General features: G+C 33.4%; 1 protein-coding gene across 3 annotated transcripts in view; it reads right to left on the reverse strand.

Moving 5' to 3' along the window:
• LOC148617307 (uncharacterized) overlaps nucleotides 1-14,275 on the reverse strand; it is an 86,020-nt gene extending 71,745 nt beyond the window's left edge. Inside the window, exons 1-2 of one of the 3 annotated variants that reach the window (XM_088584925.1) lie at nucleotides 13,948-14,275; nucleotides 13,800-13,832 (exon numbers count right to left, since the gene is read on the reverse strand). In XM_088584925.1, the coding sequence (XP_088441051.1) occupies nucleotides 13,800-13,832; nucleotides 13,948-13,972 (58 nt within the window). In that variant the 5' untranslated portion in view covers nucleotides 13,973-14,275. The remainder of the gene's footprint in view (nucleotides 1-13,799; nucleotides 13,833-13,947) is intronic. The other 2 variants (XM_088584924.1, XM_088584923.1) reach the window with 2 other exon arrangements.
• Between the last annotated feature and the right edge of the window lie 5,846 nt (nucleotides 14,276-20,121).

The raw sequence follows: 20,121 nt of genomic DNA on the forward strand, positions 1-20,121 counted from the left end.
TCACAATGCAACTGTAATGAGTGTCCTTGTCTTGTCTCTGTCTACCCAATATCTCTTAGTATCCTGTACTGTTTACTATGTCTGATAAGCATGATATCACCACACATTATTTGTGCTTCAACACTAAGATATTATCTAACAAACCCTAAAGTGGCAATAATTTCTGACAATGAAAATCTATCATCACCAAGTCCAGACAGACAAAACCTACGGCAAAATCTTCTCAATATTCCAAATATGTATTGGAAGAAAAATGCTTATCAGTTTTCAAACAAGGCGTATCAATAACCTGAACAGAATCAGCAGCCAAGATGTAGGTTTATAAACGAAATTGGTCACACAAAGACTAATCAGTCAGATTAATGTGTCAAGATGGGAAACAAAATGCTAAGCCTGCGGCAGCAGAATTTTGCTTACGCTAGACGACTAATAAGCGCAGACGGACAATTCTCTCTAATTGTCTCAGTTCTACCACGAAAAATATGGTGAAAATTGGACAATGGATCAATTTATTTCATCAATTTTCATCCTATCAACATGCCTCCTTACAAAGAATTACAGAATCAATTCTAAGCAGCCGTCTAGCCAGTCAATTTATTTCAGAAAATGGAAATAATTTTTACAATTATGGTTTTATTGCCCCTCTTTCACCTTTTCATGATCAGTTTATATGCACAAAATTACAGTAATCAAAATTGAATAATAGGCTCACAAAAAGAATTTGACATATAAAATGGCTCGAGTTGCAGCAGAATCTTTCATAACATAATACCCTATTCTGTTGTCTATGATACTCAATCAAATACAGAGGAAGATATGACTTCTGACTCCATCAGACATTTTAAGAATGGGGACCCTTGAGGATAGCAATAGACCCATGAAAACAGACAGCATTCTGCTAGTTTTGAATTTCCCTGGATTTTAACTAGATAATCATGTGAAACTGGATTCTACATTTAGAACTTAACATGATAGTGGGGAAAATTGCAGAGCTTGCAACTCAATAGCTGATTGTGTTATTAAATTACAGAGATGCATCAGAGGACAAGATATTACATAATTCATTCCTATCACCATTACACAGAGGCATTCCCACTGCACTGTTACCAGCAATGATGAATCAAAGATAGAATGCAACTTAGCCTACAACTGCTATTGACTAAGCAACTACGACAAAAGTAGAAGGGCCATTTGGATCCTTATCTGGCCAGAAATACTGAAAAGACCAAATTTATCAACACAGATCAGGAACAAGAAAAGTATTATTGAGGATTGAAAAGATGAAATAACTTCACTATCTGATAAATTTCAATTGCAACAGGAGACATTTAAGGTGACTAAATTCTTAATCATGTTTAGAGCACTGTTATACAAGAAATAACCACTTCTTAAACAAAATTGAAACCTACAAATTTCATATGAGCTGCTGAATCAATCCATTTATTTATACAGCATGTTACAGAGACAATGACATTGTTAATGGACATCAAAGTCACAAAAATAAATTAATGTCATTTATGTGCATTCACATCATAGACATCAATATATGTTTAAAAGACATAAAGTTATAGTAAGCTAGCTTAACATACCCATACCAACAACACATCAACAAACATTTGGTGAAAGGTAGCATCAAATTTATATCAAGATGAATAATAGCCTCCCACATTACATTTGACTTCAATTCCTTTCCTTTGGTGACTTGACCCAATTGGTCTAAAATTAGCAATGGCAGCCATATTTTACAATTGATAAATATAATCGCTACAATTTTTAAAGATACCCTAGAATGCTGGTGATCAAGTTTGGTAATAATCCACTCAGTGTTTTTTCAGAGTAGAACATCAACGACAGAAAATGCCAATGACAATGGGCTAAAAACTATATAATAAACACCAAAGCAATGAAAACTACATATCATTTCAAAACATTGTAGCCCAAATCATTTTTTACTAGATTAGGACATAGGTTAAGTGGCTCTAGACAAAGACAGTACACTAGTTAGTATGCATACATTTGTAATACAAGATGAGAACAACAGGCAAGCTCATATCCAGATGTGAAAAAGCAAAAGAAAATTGTTCCTGCATAATATACAAAATCACATGGCTAGCATTTTTTAGCATATTTGCTGACCTAGTTATCATGATATTTACTTCAATGGGTTGTAATGACCACATATTCTAGGTTTAGTACTACACCATGTCATCAACTGTATTACTATTTATCTGGAATAGAGCCAAAACTGTTATTGTATTATTCAACTAACAAAACATGCTACTGTTACTCGCATCTGCTATAAATGTCCACAAAAATGTCCGACAAAACGACATTAGGGGAAAGCGATTACTTTTTATGTTTGTGGCTTTTTAATCCAAGGAAGTCAATATCTACATCAGTTCTCATTGCTGTATAACTTGCATTAAAAAAAAATAATAAACAGGAAATAAAAGAAACTGGTTTTAGACTCTTTTGGACATGAAATCAAAGCCAACTTTCAACAGTCATCGTATTACCACATGCATATCACCTGCAAAAAAATTCACAACTACTTTCAGCAAATACATTAGCATTTATTTGTTCAGAATATTCAAAACCAGGGAATGGTTAAAAAAGAAACCAGAAAAGCCTGATAAGACTCATTCCTACATTGTGATATGATCCCTGTATTGTTAACAAATAATTTCCTGTTATAATTTTGAATGTTTTCTCACCCACAGGATTAGTTTAATAAAGCATGAAAATCGGTGAATGATGATTTTTTTTTTAATGAAAATATGCACTGATACAATGACATTTGAATCTAAAGCCAGTTTACTTAGTCAAGACTTGGCAATACAATCAAAGAAATTTTATTTTCGAACACTTGCACTTCTTAATGAGCTAATAAGATAATCCCAATACATACAAAACATCTTTTACAAATTAAAATTCTTGTCCTAAACTTCTTTTATTTATCTGGACTAGATCCAAACACTTGAAATTCCATAGAAAACAAATGTAGCTTTTGTATAAGCAGCTGTTTTCTACATAAGGCTAGTACATGTACATGTAATATGGTACAAAGCTAAGGACATAAAAACCATAGTTGTGAGAGAAAACAGGTAGATAAAGAAGGCCTTGATACTAAGGTATACCTCTAAAATCCCTGTATGGAGGAATTATGGATCACTACAGGGATATAGAATTTTTAAGGGGAGGTAATTAATGACATGAATGTGTAATAAATAGGAGGCAATGTAATAGGTATCAGTCTTGTATTACATATTCCTGAGCGGGTGTACGTCTAAACATGGAGGCTAAAAAATATAGTGTGTTTCTTTTTGCCTTTTCCTGTTTTTGTTTCTTGGCAAATGGCTATCATTTTTCATCAAAAGTACAGGGCAAATATCAAGCTTCGACACAATAAACTTGTTTTTGAGGAAAAACAGTATTTTCATGAAAAATAATGCTTCAGAAAAGGGGTCTATTTTATGAACTCAAAATAAAAGTGAAAGTAGAAAAAGTCTGTCCTGGTGTACCAAAGTTCGTGCCTTTTTCTAAAATGGACCTAAAAATTATTTTTGACATTTCCTTAATTGAAAAACATGGTTAAAAGTTAGATTGAAACTCCTTCTGTATTTTTTTAAAAATCATGAAAATTTAAGGTATACTATAGAAGCCTATGGGGCAAAGAATACAAGACTGAGACCTAATAGAAGCAAGTAACATCATGAATGGTTTATCATAATATCTTCTCAACATATAAACCTTGTAGGGTGGAGTATTTCTTTGTATGTATCCAGCAAAAATGATCTTGCATCTTCAACCTACCTCAATTTGATAAACAACCCTATGAAATAAAGCTTCATTAAATAATTTTCAACATTTCAGAAGTTGTTTTTAGAAGGACAGTCAAACACAGGCAGAATTTTACGAGGTCAATAAACGAGGTGTAACTGGTAAAATCCAAAGTAAATACATGTATACTGTAAAAAAAAAGAATCGTAACCGTAAAATGCAGATAAGAAATAGTGGAATTCCACAAAAAAAAAAAAAAAAAAAATCTTAATTTGCTGATTATCAGAGAGAGCAAATTTGTACAACATGTATAATATATCCTTCTCATTCCTCACATAGACTAAAACTAGGGATAATAGCAAAACCAATTTTTTATTTGACACTGGATGCTCAGTTTTTCAAGCTGTATATTACCTGGGTTTGTTTTGACTTAATTTGTCCCTTGATATCACATTAAAATCCATTTTAACCAACTGGTAGTAAACTACAAACATGTATATAACTCTACATTAACTATTGGGCATGAAAATACAAAAGCATGAACCATACCAGCAAACTAATTAAAAATTACTTGCTATTTCAACTTTTAAAATTTGAATATTTGTAAGAACATCATCATTAAGATATGACACTATATGACTCAGTGAGTTGGACATCATGTAAGTGACCTCTTCAAATTTTTTTTCCAACCTAATAATTGCTTCCTTCTTTTAAAAAAAATCTTCCCTGTCTAGACATGACATAAGAGTGTCTACTTCTATTTTCATCACCATTGGAGTAGACACTGCATAGATTTATTATGGAAATTCCAATCTCCTACTGTCTGGGATTTTTTTTTTGCCTTTCAAATGAAATACCAACAAACAAAGCATTTGTGGTTCTTGTTAGACTTAACACCCTCCTTTCAACTCTAAATATAGTGGATAATATATTTATCAATTTCCTTCCATTCTTCAATACTAGGGAAGTCATCCCAATATGTGATATGTCCGTCTCTAATTTAAGTCTCAGAAGACATTAAGTATAAGATCAATATTGCACTAAGTGAAACTTCAGACAGTCTTGCTTCATCTGCAGGAATAATGACCAATTAAAACAAGCTGTCAAGGTTTCTGACACAGTAGTATTGCAAAATTACAAGTTATCAAGCAGAAAACTTGTAGTTCTGGATACAGACCAATATCATTTAGTCTGGAATAGTTACTTTTTGCACCTATATGGTATCCTTAATATGTTTACTCACTACCATACAAATATATTCTAGATTTTTCAGCATTGTGCAACTTATCTGCTGATGTCTAGCATCCTGGTAATCGTTATGACTGATATTTTAAACCAACCTATTTTCATGGATACCTATTTCTACCCTTCATGATATCAATTCAATATCACATAACATCCACTAAAATGTCTAACATCTATTAATTACAACTGGATTCATTTTTGTAATTTTTCTTTTTCACAAAATAAGGAAAAATAAATCAAAATAAATCAGGAAGTATTGCATCAAAAGAACTGTGACACTGCTTATGTACAGAGTCACTATGTTGAGATAGAAAATATCCCAGTGAGCTAACCTAAATAATGGACACAAACACAGTTTAACCAGGTCTGGAATTTAATAATATTCACTTCCGCAACGAATATAAACATGTGAATAAAAAATGAAACACATTAATTCTGATATCAGCGTGTGCTACATGTACTTATAAAAAAGTGAAGCCATCACTTTTTCGGACAGGTATTACATTTACATGTCCGAATAAAAAAGTAGTTCACTTCAAGTCTGACTTTCGTCAGTATATATAACATGTAACTGAATAGACAGACAGAAAAACGGAAGACTGCAGCTAGTAGACCTTGCTTTAACCTTCGTCAGTATATATAACAAGTAACTGAATGGACAGACAGACAGACAGAAAAACGGAAGACTGCAGCTAGTAGACCTTGCTTTCACCATAGGTGACACAGAAGAGAGCGACTGGTAGACCTTGCTTTCCCCATAGGTGACACAGAAGAGAGCGGCTAGTAGACCTAGCTTTCACCAAAGGTGACACAGAGGAGAGCGGCTGGTAGACCTTGCAAATTTCCTTTGAATCTGCCCCTGGGATTCAAATGACAATGAGTTCAGTGGTGTTGACTGTTCATTCACAGATTTAATCAATAGTGGTGCACATCTTACATAATCAAGTTTACTGTCACTGACTGATCAGAATTGAATTAAAAGCCGAACAAAGTGATGCAAGAACAAATTTAGGTTTAGAAATTACCAAAAATCATGACTTCATTGAGACAATTTCCCATTTTTAGGGGAGTGTACTCCTGACACACCTTTCAATTGGATCTATATTTGCACCCTAAAAAAACATAACATGCATGTGATTCAAATGGGGAAACATTCAGCAAAAATTGTGCACATACAATGTACATGTACAGGCTTTATTGACAGGGTTATTTTTACTTATAAAAAAAAGTGCAAAAACTTTAGTTAATATAAAAAGATAGCAGCTAGCAAAGTTAAACCAAAACAGATGAGCAAAGTAAATAGTCGTGAAGTGATTTAATACAGGTGTATCAAGATACCATTGGAAACTAATTTACAACCATTTAACTGTTTACTTAATAACAAACCAAACTGCTGGCACCTGCACTACTGATGCACAAGTCCAGAAACTGTGCCAACTCTTTTTTAACATGTTTTTTCAAGAAAAATGTAGAAATAATGATTGATTTTTAAAATGTCTTAGAATTAATAAGTGTTGACACTGGATTTTTCTCCCATTACATGTACCTTGAAAAGATTGATATGAGAGTAAAAAGTGTACTAGTACAGCAAGTGTAAAAAATGCATTAATTTAAAATCTTAAAAAATTGTCTCGCCAACAAGGCCATAAATAAAACTACAGCAAGATTTATCAAAATTAGTAACCAGTATAGATCTAGCAACTTAAAGAGTTATTACACTGATAATAATAGATTTGCTAATGCCTACCTTCGAAGTTAAAGATGAACAGACAACTTCAGTTAAGTTGTTCATAGAATAAACAGAAAGGATTTTTTACATCAACGTCCAGTCCACTAGTACTTCCTGAGACTGCAGTTTACATTGACCCTTTTTTATGTAAAACATGAATCCATATTTCTAGTTAGAATTTCACAGAATTAGAGCGATTAATCACTCAGATTCCACATGCATATGCACATATATGTAAGTCACTGTCCTTCATAATCTTGATATATCAATCCAAATTGTAGTTGCACCATCATTACAAAATATCACTGTACTGTATTCCTGTACCATATTTAATATATGGTAACAACTAGCTGGATATAGGAATACTCTGAATCTATCTGACCTCATGGAGGATATGAAAAATTACCTCAATCATACATTTAACTGCCAAAAACGGTTAAAAATAGTTAAATGATTACAAGATTTGAAGAAATAGTTATATCCGATAAGAAAACCATAACTTACCCAAAATGTAGTACATGTACAGTAAGTATGGCCTTCAAATTCTGATAATGCATCTGTACAAAGTTAATGGTTGTGCCTTCATTTATTTATGCCATAGTTTGCCCTAATTTTCTGGCTAGAACACAGATGTAAAAGTAGACAGCAATGTGTCACATATTCTGCACATTTTTTTAAATCTAAAGTGTTGCTATGTCTTAGGCAAGAATTTACAATTCAAAAAGGTTTGCTATTTCAAATCAATTTTATGACCCTAAAATAACCCCTTGTATGAAATGACCAATCAACAGACCTAGTCTAGCCATCTGATTTTTTGCAATATTTCAAATCTTTCCTTTGTAATTGAAACATTTAGGGGAAATGGTGAGAATAGACAAAAGTACAGAAATAGTAAGTACTTCTATTCTGTGAAAGTAAACTGGTTATTGGAGGTTGTTTATAACATGTACATCAATCCCTGTTCTTTGGAAACACAATTTTTGTTTCTACCCATTGGGAACATTTTATTGCTTTCCATGCTATTTCCCATTCAGGTAAGCTATTATGAATACAATGAAATTACAAGTTGCTAACCTACCATACAACGTTCATTGGGTGAAATTAGAGTACTGGGCTATTTGTTATGGGGTTATTACATGCATTTAAATTATAGATGGATTTTGTAATGTTAACTATTTACTACAATAAAATGATTCATGTACTGTTTTCAGTATAGTAACTTTAAATGCAAGTACTTGTGGTCTAGAATATGTAGGTATATAAGTCTTAAACTGCTGACTTGCAACTTGTTAGAATTAAAAAAAAAAATGGCTGTGGGTTCTGTAGTATGGTAAATAAAATGAGTTGATTAAAAAAGACCTCCACAACTTCTACAAATCCACAGGCTTATTATTTTGTATTGAAAGAGACATTACGGTATAAGATGGATATTTTTGTGGTGTGTGTTTTTTTTAAGTTGCTTGATCAAGCATTTCAACTCAAGACACCTTGAAGATTTTAACAAATTTAACAAGGAAATTCACACAAATGTTGCAAATATTTCTCCCTTCCTTCCACATGAGCATGTCCACATACATTGTAGTGTAGTCATAGCAATGGCAAACATCTTGTACATCATAATATTCAAATAACATGGTCAATCAGCTTCTGGTAGTTTCAATGGTAGTCTGGGCCTCTACAGACAGAAAATGACAATATGTCTCATCAGAAACTACAATGATACATCTGTACTTTTCCCAAGATTATCCAATTCAACCCTAAAATTACCAATTAAGTACCAGAGTCAGATTGTCTTCATGAATTATGTCCTCTGTTGTATAAATTAAACAGAAATAATTACACAGACCAATATATTTAAAGAGTCAGTGGGGAAAAGCTCCACCAGGTTGTTCTGGTTTTGGAAACATTTTCAAGGTGGAAAAAAAACCTCAAGGTTTATAAATTATTGAGAACTGAGATATGAGACTTTAATTTTGTAACCTGATATTCAATTAAAGTTTTTATCCCAATGCATATAATGCTTTGGCTTACTTCTATGAATTTAGAAGAGGTCATTCTGATAGATAAATGACAGAGGAAGAAATTATCATTGCTTATAGTACTCTTTATTAGGGTTTCATTATTTTCTTACTACAAATGTAAGTGGTGTTTCTGATGCTCTGCCTGGCAGCATCGCATGTCATGATCCAACTTCTATAAACTATAAACTGGCAAAATTTTCAAAATGGCACAACTCAAAAACTACATTATGAAATTTGTTGAAAAAATAAACATTAATTTGAATTAGTAATATTTATCAACTGTGCAGTTTCAAAAAAGCTCATTAACTTATTTTCAATATATCGTCTGGAAACAATTGGGGAAAAGATGGACAAACGGAGAGGGTATCAAATAATACATGTACATGTACCTTACCACTTTGTGTGGCCAGGTATAAAAATGTATTGCTTTTGTAAGACCATGTTGGGGTCCAACATTTGTCACTAAAGAGACAAAGATATTCCTATATTGAACCATGTGAGATTTCCTTATACATGTACACTGTATCTCATCCATGGGTGAAATAAAACACACCACGTTTGTAAGGTCACAATGAATCATTTTATGATGTCTTGTAAAAAAAAAAGGAATTTCGGCAAGCAGGGCATTACTAATAGCAAAAGCTATTTTAAAAATGAGAAAAAGAATCAAACAATGCCAGAAAATGGAAGACTAGGAAATCTTACACGCCCGCTGTAAGATTTGGAGCGTTGTTAGAGAACCTGAAATCTTACCCTTGGGTGTTTGAGATTTCCCTGTGTTGCACTCAAAGCAGTATTAGATTCTTAATATCTTGCCCTCCCCATCCACATTCAGAAATTGAAATTTCTTAAAACATCACAGGTTAAAGCACTGAATAAATACCTACATACCAAACTAGTTCAATAAACAGTCAAGCTAATTCATTATTCAGCATGATATAACCACACATGAATAAGATGCACATTTTTCCACATACTTCTAAAGAAAAATCCCCTCCTCTTGTACAAAATATAAATATTGATTGGTCAATTTTTTTTAAATATTGCAGGTAAAAATAAATTGGTGATAGAAAAAAATCTTTTCTTTTAAAATGGGGAATAAATGGGGCATGCGATTCTTTACATTTATCACTTAATAATATCAAGGAATCAAATAAGAACATCAGTCTCTGTATAGGTTAGGAAGAAACTATCATCAAAATAGGCATATACTAAATCAAATGCATATTTGTTCATAATCCACTTGGTCAACTCAGAAAATTAGTTAATACATTAAGGGTGTCATGCAAACATTCATAGTGTAAAAATTGTTTGGTTGGCAAAATGTGACACGACACTGTCCATTTCCACATTGTCCAACATAAAATATCAAAAGTTGGCAGGCATGCAATAAGAATACAAACATACAAGAAAAGAAAAAAGAAATCATAGACTGAAGTCCTCAAAGTCAGGCATGGCTATGTATAGATATCTGGCCCTGATAATGTATATGACCTATGAAGTCAATTGTAACAAGTCCCTTTGTCTGAATAAGAGACAGGGTAATGTTCAATGCTAACCAATAATTTGATCTTTTAATGTGAAATTCCCTTTCTCATACAAGCAAAAAACACACGTAGAACACATGTGTATGATATTTTAGAGGTACATTTTGATCTTGTATGAAGCTAGAACTATGAAGCTATGATGGTAAACATGGCACCTATCAGCAGCTTAATGTGGAGTAGTATGGAGTAGTAATATATAATTATGCAAATCATATGTAATGTAAAGAACTGAAATTCCGAGTGCAAGAATTTGTTAACAATATTATCCACTTAAAAATGAATGAAGACATTTCTAACTTGGTGCAAACAAACATTTTAAAAAACCAAGACATATATCCCTTTTTGGTTGAACAAACAGGCTGTGCACTTAAGTGCCCTCTTCCCAGCACCCAACTATTTTCAAATCCTAGCTAAAACACTGTACATGTTATGCTGGAATATAATCATTGAATCCCAATATTACAAGTTCATTATTCCTTACATCAGACATAACTGTGTCATACAAATGCATCATAAGCACTGAGCAATTAATGCATGCAATCATATCCTTGCCTTCATTTGTACTTCAGTAAAGTATGAGGATACCAATACTCAGTGAGGGAATGCAGAGGGATAAAAAAAATTACTGCCATTTAATTTTAAAAAATACATGGAAAACAAGTACTATCTTTTGAAAAAAAGACAGCCAACGCAGTAAAATTTTGTTCTTTTTTACTTCTAAGTTTCTACATTTCTTTCAAGAAAATAATGCATGGCACCCAATTTTTAAGGTTCCGATACAATAGTTTTTTTCGCACGCAATTCCAAAATTTTGATACAGATTCTTCGAACACCACTTAATTATCAGTATTTGGGTATTTCATTTGGCCAATCTGAAAAAAGAACAGTGATCATGTGACTTGCGTTTCCATAGAAGAACGTCCTTAAGGTCAAAGGGTAAAAAGCAAAGCTATACCGACTGTTTCGGAAAAAAAAAGATACTACCAAACACACTACATGTATGTTCATGTGGTTTACTCTAAATCTTGGATGTCTACATTATTTATACATCAAAAAACTATGCATAAATAGTTACTTCCCATATTTCCAAAGAATCCCAAACCAATCATTCACACAGGGATTAAATCAAAGAAGAGGCATAAGACAAATCATTATATATGTACATGCCTCTTCAGAAACAGACAAAAGTGCTCCACAAATCTCAGAATTATTGATCTCCCTCTTTTACTCAAAGAATAAATGCCATCCATTTTTTTCTAGTGCATCTAATGCCTCATCTTATTTTCATTTTTTGTATTATTGTCCATGACAATTCACCAAGCTGATGAAAGCTAGTTAACTATCCACTAGTTTTCCTGCCATAAATCAAATTGATCATTTTTCTGCAAATACCAGCCTATTAAACCTTCCACATCAATCAACAAATTCATTCTTTAAAACAGTTGGTTCTGGATTCATACCATGATGTGTATGATTAAATATAAACCATGGTATGATTCGAACACTCAATGTCTGTAAACCCATGCCAGGATTTCTGCCAGATATTCCTGGCATGCATAAACTTTTAACATTTTTTTTCTCCATTTCAGGCTAAGTGAAGTGTGTTAATTCGACATTTAGAAAGAATTTCACCTATTCATATCATCTTGGGTAGAATCTCCTGCCAAATTTCATGTTACAAGGTCTTAGAAATGAAGCTGCTATTAAAACAAGCAATAACTATATGAACATGTTAAAACTACTGTAAATTCAGTGTTCATTTATCATTGGTGATTTGGAAAATTGCTGACTAAAATGTGAAATTAATTATAGCAATTTCTGTGGAAAACTGCCTGCATATTAATCATGCCAAGAATTTTAAAAGACTGCCACATCCAATCATCATAATCTTCTCCTAGCCACAATATTAGAAACATTTAAAAACATATTTACCACACTAATTAATTGTAAGAAGTACAGAGGTACTTTCAAATAATAAATCTATTCATCACTGAAACTGATTTTTTATAATCTCCTCGTAAACAAAGGATAATTTACCACAATTAGAAATCCAAGGTACATGCATGTAATGGTCATCATGTATCATTGAAGTAAATGTAGACCTATCAAACTGACCACTAGTTGAAAAAATGTATGTGCAATATTCATTTAAATTAACCTTGTCCATTTTGTTTATATAAGTATATCTTAAAAGTTCATACATCTATAAGTAGGGATATAACCAACCTCAGTATTTTACAATCTGTAGAAGGCTATTCAGAGAGTATTTCAACTAAAGATCAAAGACTAAATGATAACTACAGATTCATATAATTTATCACTGAAAACGGATTTGTATGCATGTATACAAACACAGGTGTTTCCAGGATCTTTATTCTCAACTGCGAAACCTTACTTTTTCACCTCAAATTTCCCCATACTTTATTTTTAACAGTATATTTCTTGAAAATCTTTCAATTTGTACAACTTCTAAATTACTGCTAGTCAACAAGTACTATTTAGAACATAGCATGATACTAGAATTGGTTCATCACGCAGATTTTTCTAGATACAATGATTGGAAAACAACCATACATTGGCTTTATTACTTTGGAATGTTACTAGAAACACCCGTTTTCAAAGCTTCAAGTAGAAATTCACATTATCCAAAATCAACTTAGTTCTGGTTACTGAAGAAATACATGCATAGAGTACAAATATACCTTCCAATATGTAGGTTGTTATCCACACCCCCACCAAAAAAAAATAAATAAATAAAAAGAGAAAAACTGCATGTAGTTATAAATTTGTTTTGTTTGGGTTCTCACTAAATGGTAAATTGTCCTAAAATAAGACATCCCTTAAAAATCTGAAGCAGAAAAATACCAACACCAAGTCCATATTAAAATGTCAATAATTCAGAATTACTACACAATTTTTAACTGTTTCAGACATCAGACAAGTGGTAAATTTGTTTAATTCATTAACTTTCAATACAAGATTTCTCCACTCCTTCACTCCTTTTATTGGTACATATATATCATATAACAAAGACTAGACAAAATTTGGTCTTGGAACTTTTTCTTTTTATTAAAATAACTTATTTGAACCCTCGCATCCTTACTTGGAACTACAAAATTAACATTGTAACAGTTTGGTCATGTGTCATAATATTGTCTGGCAAAGAATGACATTGTCTGAGTATTCAATACACAATCAGCTGTCTTTAAACACGAGGTGGTTCCACATTTAAACCCTGGTCTTTCGTGCTATGCAACTTAACATAATTTCAATACAATAATTTATGCACAGAATTTTCGTGCTTTGAATAAATACGCTGTCTACCTTGCTAAACTTTGCCCCCCGTCAGTCGTTACGTAAGAGATACTCACTAATCAAACAACGATTAGACTACCGACTGTCTGCGGTTAATAACATACCCAATACACAAAATGACAGCGCACGTCGAACGAAATAAAAATGCACAAATGTACTTACCGTTAGCAACAACTGTATTGTACAAAAGTAATGCTGAAAAATAAAGAAAATTATGTGTAAATTCGCAGGAAGTAAATGCACCTCAGACCGGAAGTCCACATGGAACTTGAGACAAGTGCGATTCCATTGATTAAAATATTTTACTTACCAAAAAGACCAAAACAAAAGAGCATGTCTAGGTGAACAGAGACCCTCCCACTCCAACGGGATGATGCATAGAGTCTCGATTCCCCTTTCAGTGGTCATATATCCTGTTTATAGTGCAGACATTAACTTCTGAGACGAAATACACAGACCCGCCATCACTTTGATTTGCGCATTCGTCTGTCTGCGCACTTGCACGAAACTCCAGCTGACGTAAATTAGATGTTTTTATATATTTTTTCTAACTTCAATACTAGCAATGCATATATTATTGTTAAAGTCCTATTGCGTTATAAATCCCAACATAAATACACTGTTTTTAAGTCTACTCCGAATGTATTAAAATAGATTTTCGCTGACCTAGTTAAGGAAAAGAAATGTCTCTACTGTAACAATAGTAGACTAACTATATAGAAAAGATATAAATGGATTAGCGATATGTCTCGATTAGAATCTGAAAACGTCTATCTGGTTTTATAAGACCTTTAATAGTACTTTAAAAAATAAAACTAAATGAAGTTGCGTGTTTTTGTTATTATTATACAGAAAGTGTATGAAATTTGTGAAAAATGCCTTATTTTAACAGAAGTCCCATTTTTTACCATCCAAATAATAAAGGGGAGTCTACGAATGAGCGATTTTTTGGGGGAAAAAATACTCATAATATGGTTTTTGCTTCGATTGATATTCCAAACGGTATCTATGCTGATGCGATAATTTCCAAAAATTGTTTGAGACAGGTAACACTTGGATAAAGCAAAGATCATCTTCAGTAAAGAGTGTATTGTGAAATCCTTGATTTCTTAAACGCACTCTACACTTTCAAGAACACTAGATGATGCTGCTATTATAACATATTCCCCGGAACTATAAAATACATGTAAAGTTCAAATGCGCCAATTTCACATAAAAATATTAAAGTTGCATAAACGTATACGCACACAAAAATCAAAGCTGGCGTAAATGTCTGTCATTAATCATGTATTTTAGTAGAGGTTAGTATATGCAAAAATGTATGTTCTGGGGGCCATTGCAACCCATGGTAACTCCTGTGAGATACATAAGATATACAGGGCGGATCCAAAGATTTTGATGGTTTCATGCTATTATTGGCTCATTTTGCTTGAAATTAACAAAATTTTCCAACGAGGGGGGTGCCAATCCCAGAAACTTCTGGCTCTATCAATGGCTTTAAAAATATTTTTTTCGTGGTAACTGTAGTATGTGCAGTATTCTGTGAAGACCAGGGTCTCTTTTTGTGCATTGTGAATTCAGCAGGCAGTCTTTCTCCACGAACGTTTAGGGCAACCGGTCAGCCTTGAAACTTGGTACGCATCATTGAATATTTCTTGTACACGCAATATACGGTGTGGCTATAGTTTTTCAAACGGAAGGGACTACGAGAAACCGGTAATACAATCAAAGAGTCCGAATATCCTCTTATTCTGTATTTGGAAGCTGATTTGAATCAATACCCAAATAAAAATAGGGAACTTCAGACTAAAAGTGAGAGTTTTCAATTTTAACTTGGTTGTTTTTATTAGTAGATATTGCCTTAGAGCCAGGACCCTAAAATTATTGATATTTTGAGGTATGAAAATTATCTTTGGGATTTTAGGGGATGTTTCAAACCAAAAAGGGGGTTCCGACCCAGGAATCCCCGTGGATCTTCCAGTGTAGCTACTTATCACTGCGTTACATAACTATATGCTACAACATACATATCATAACTATAAAATTTAACAATAATGTAGGGCCACCTGAAGTAGATGCACAAACTCCTTATTTTGAATGTATCTGGTAAAACTTTTAACAACCTTGACACTTAATTAAATACAATGCGATAGCCGATATCATAAATTTAGTTTTCCTAAAAAAATAGATATCATATATCGTTCAAGTTCAGAAGTCCACAGGAAAGATATACTCATCACTCATACAAGCATTGTTTTGGTTTGTATGATTGCATGGACAATTGGCCCAGAATTTAGTCACAGTGAGCCTTGACCCCGTTTAAATTACCCAAAATCTTAAATAGATGTCATTTGTACTTAATAATTCATATATAATATAAGTTGCTTATAGAATATGATTAAAGAGAGGTAAATCTTGAACAGTCATACTGCTCCCGGCTGCTATATCTATAGGAAAAATTCAGTGGTGGTAGTGGCTTGGGGGTGGGGTGTAATTTTCAATATTTGTGGCCTTTTTAGCAGCACCATGTCCACTAATACATTAATAACGTTTTCAGAGGTTACAAATTTCAAAATGTGAAAGTCTTATCAACTACAATCACTTAGTTACATCATACAGTTAACTCAGTACATTTGTAATGCATCTTGCAACAAATAATGTACTTGACTATGCTATATCCAAGATAAAATGTAACATTCTATAAAATCAGGAATAACGAAAAGCAACATATACCGTAATAGGAAATAAAGAAAAACACATGTTAATAGTAAACGACTCAAATAAGAACTTTAAGCTTTGACTCGGTGCATGGGTGGGTGATTTCCTCTGCTGATCTGTTGTAACCCATCGAGTGACTGTTTACCACATTTATAAAAATTTGACTGCAACTAAAATTTTAGATTTAAATAACTGACTTTGAGTTGACAGGCAATGGTTCAGTGGCGGTTTCAAGGTTTCAAAGGGAAGGGTTTCAGGACGATGGATCACTACTTTTTGAAAAAAAATTGTTGATCTCGTGCAAAACTGGCAAAAATGCGCAAATGATAGCCTGGAACTCATTTTTCATAATGATATGAATGGTATAATGGCTGATTTTAGAAAAAAAAGTTTTAGTCGCGTTTCAGTCATGATTTTCTTTATGAGAAGATGAAGAGCATTTCTTATTAGAATGTCAACAGAACTCATATATTAGAACCTTATTTTTAAATTAAATGATCAATTCGTTGTATATTAAATACATCAACGCCATCATAAGTATACAGTAAATAGGCTAGGTTTCTTAATTATGAAGTCATGGGTGCTGAGGGCAGGGAACCCTTAAATATTTACTTAATTGTATTTGCATTAGTATTATTACTTTGTTAGTTTGTACGCCCCGCACGGGTCCCGGTGTCAAAAGAATAGGCCTGCAGCAGCGATAACTTTGTCGTAAAAGGCGACTAAATAGTGATCAGAACCCGCCTAGCCGGGGGCTAGGACGCTCTGCCCACAGAGCAACTGGGTTGTGTGGTCGAATGGGGTACCACTGGCGTGTTACATGCTGGGGTTGTCAGGCTATAATACGGAAAACCTGACCGCAAACCATAGTGGTGCACCGTGTTGGGAAAGATGTCACCTTCCTCGCACGTTAAAGAACACTGCTGTTATATTCGATGGCAGTAGGAACCTTTGAGCTCCGCCACAGGAGGCTAAATTGCCCGACCCTACCCATCCCTCCCTTTTTCTAGTGGCAATCAAAATTTGTCGACCCTATTATCCTTGTGTCCCAATCCATGTTTCATTTCATCCCCATCATCATCATTTCATGTTCATCGCCCGAATATAGCTGCTCGGGCGTTAAACCCCAATAATAAATGATGAATGTTAATTTTTACTTGTTTTGTCACAATACATATGGCAATTAAAATTTGATATGATTCAATAAATTTTTAACTCAATAATTTTTGGGGGTTTTATTTCAGGGGTGGGTGCACCGATGCGGATGCACTTCCGTATATTCCATACCATACGAATGTGTGGACCGTGTATTGTGGGCAGTGCAACTGCATTCGTAGGAATCAATTTCAAATTATCAATTTCCTCTAAGTTAAACTCGCGAATTCTCCGAGAACTAGTAACTTCAAAAGGAGAGTGTTAAAAATCGACAATTAAAAGAATATTTCATGCACATTTTACCAAAGTATATTGCAAATAACTGTTTCTGCTAGCAGTCATATCGCATAAAGTTTTTGATATCCAAGCTTCGAAACTAAATGATATTCCCAATTTTTACCTGCGTCGCCAAAGGTGAAGGTCTAGTAGCCGCACTACTCCGTCCGCCCGTTTGTTACGCTTAGGGGGAACCTTGTTAGTGCAATATGTAACTAAAAAAACAAATATTATTCAAACTTTGCACAGTGTTTATAAATGTATACAGCTCTTAACGTGGACTAATTTGACATCTACTTTTTTTTCGTCCAACTTAATCCATTTTTCAGCTGTATACGCTATTATAAGTACATACTTATCGCAATTTGTATGCACCACCATTATAGTTGTATAAGTTGCCTGGTGTTTATGCATATATTAAAGACATTTATGTTTATTATTTGTAAAAAAAACTATCTATTTATTATAAATATTATAAATAATATAGGCAGATCCTTTTATTTTATTTTTTTTGGTGGTGTGTTTGGGGGGGGGGAGGGGGGACAAGCAGACAGTTGAACAATGTTATTGCTATCTATCACAATATTTTTTGTCTGGAGGGTATGATATATTTTATAAGCCTAAGCCAAAGGAAATAAATAATTTTTAATGTCATGGCAACCAGTGGGAGTATAGTCAAAAGCAGAAAATTGCACAATTTTTGTGTGAAAGAGGAATCAAGGGAACCAAGGTTATAGCGGTAATCAAAAGAACGTAATCCAGGGACAAAGACCAGACATGGAAAACAGACATACACAACAAAGAACATAAAGTAACTAAAATCATACATACAAAGTAACAAAAGTAAATGAGCAACTCGGACTCCACTAAAAACTGGGAGCATGGACCAGGTGCACCGGTAAGGTAAGCGTCCTCTGCTTTGCTAGAAACACCCGCCGAGTTGCTCATAAAAAGTCAAGTCCGGGGTAGACAAACGAGGGAAGGAAAACTATGTCCCGTTGAATAAATCAGTTTTCATGGTGCTGATGGATACACCATAACGATCCACGAGTTCATGATAACGGCCATAAAACTTCTGTAGTGATGACTTCAATCTTGTAGCAACATAACTCTGTTCCAGAAGCCTATTTGTTAGAGTTCTAGCGATACAAAAAGTCTGTGTAGTTTCGGCAAGCTCTGGCATAACGTATGAGTTGTGATATGAACACTCCATACGCAGGAGCCGACGGGTCGAAAAGGTCACATTTCTCAAAATGCAAAATATATATGAATTGAAAGGGAACTCACATTTATAATAAAAAAATAATCAATCTAACACAGTTTTTTTTTATGAAAATTGCTGGAAAGTCAAAATGCAATTATGGACCCCCACATTTTTTCATGAACAAAATACCATAACTTGAACATGGAAAATCTTTAATTATAAAGATCAAAAGCGAGCTTAAAAATAAAAATATATTTAACTATTTACTAAAATTTCATGAAAATGGGTGCAAGTACTTATGTAAAGTATGAAATACCCCCTTTTTATGGAAAAAATCCCAAAAACTTCAAAAGTATACTATGAAAATCAAAAAGGAGCTGACATCAATAAACAATTTATCAAAATATATACCATCCTCAGTGTTTTGGAGCTAAAAATAAACCCTAAAAAAATCGCCCAATTGTACGAATAATGTCCCATATATCGAAAATTTATAAAAATCGAAAGGGAGCTCACATCTATAGAAAAAAAGTAAAAAAATTGAAATTCTTGTGGTTCATGTGCTTTGTTTTCAATTATAACCACTCCTCTGTAACAAATCTTTGCTAAAGGACTAGATTCACATGGTATTATTTTCAAATATTGTTTTAATCAATGACTGAATTAGTTGTCATTCAGGAAACAGGTAACTTTATCTTATTCCATCAAACACTAAGAAAGTCATACTTTTTAACATAGGGTTCAATGTCCAAATGACTTAACCTATTTTCAGAGTGCATGCTTTTTAACTATATATACCAAAACAAGGTAATCTCTTTCCGGAGAGTTTTTATATCCGACTTCAATAACTTTCATTTTACTCTAAACAAAATAAAGGATTATATATAATCCACACTCAGGAATTTCTGTCCTCTGTATGTCTAGTTTTGTTTTCACTTTCAGTCTTCTTATTGTTCCTGGAGTATATGGGAGAAACAATTTTGCTGCACCTGCATATAATGTTGTTTTGGGGTCAGATGCTGCCTGTCTTCATTCATTGAAGACCCATGGGTGGCCTTGAGCTGACATTTTTCACCCTAGTGGGGTTGTCTCTTTCAGTACAGTAAAAAAGGATTTTAAATGTGTATGGAC

Source organism: Perna viridis, chromosome 5 (assembly GCF_037379345.1).
Source record: "Perna viridis isolate PV_CMFRI_1.1 ecotype Kerala chromosome 5, ASM3737934v1, whole genome shotgun sequence".
Classification (NCBI taxonomy): Eukaryota; Metazoa; Mollusca; class Bivalvia; order Mytilida; family Mytilidae; genus Perna; species Perna viridis.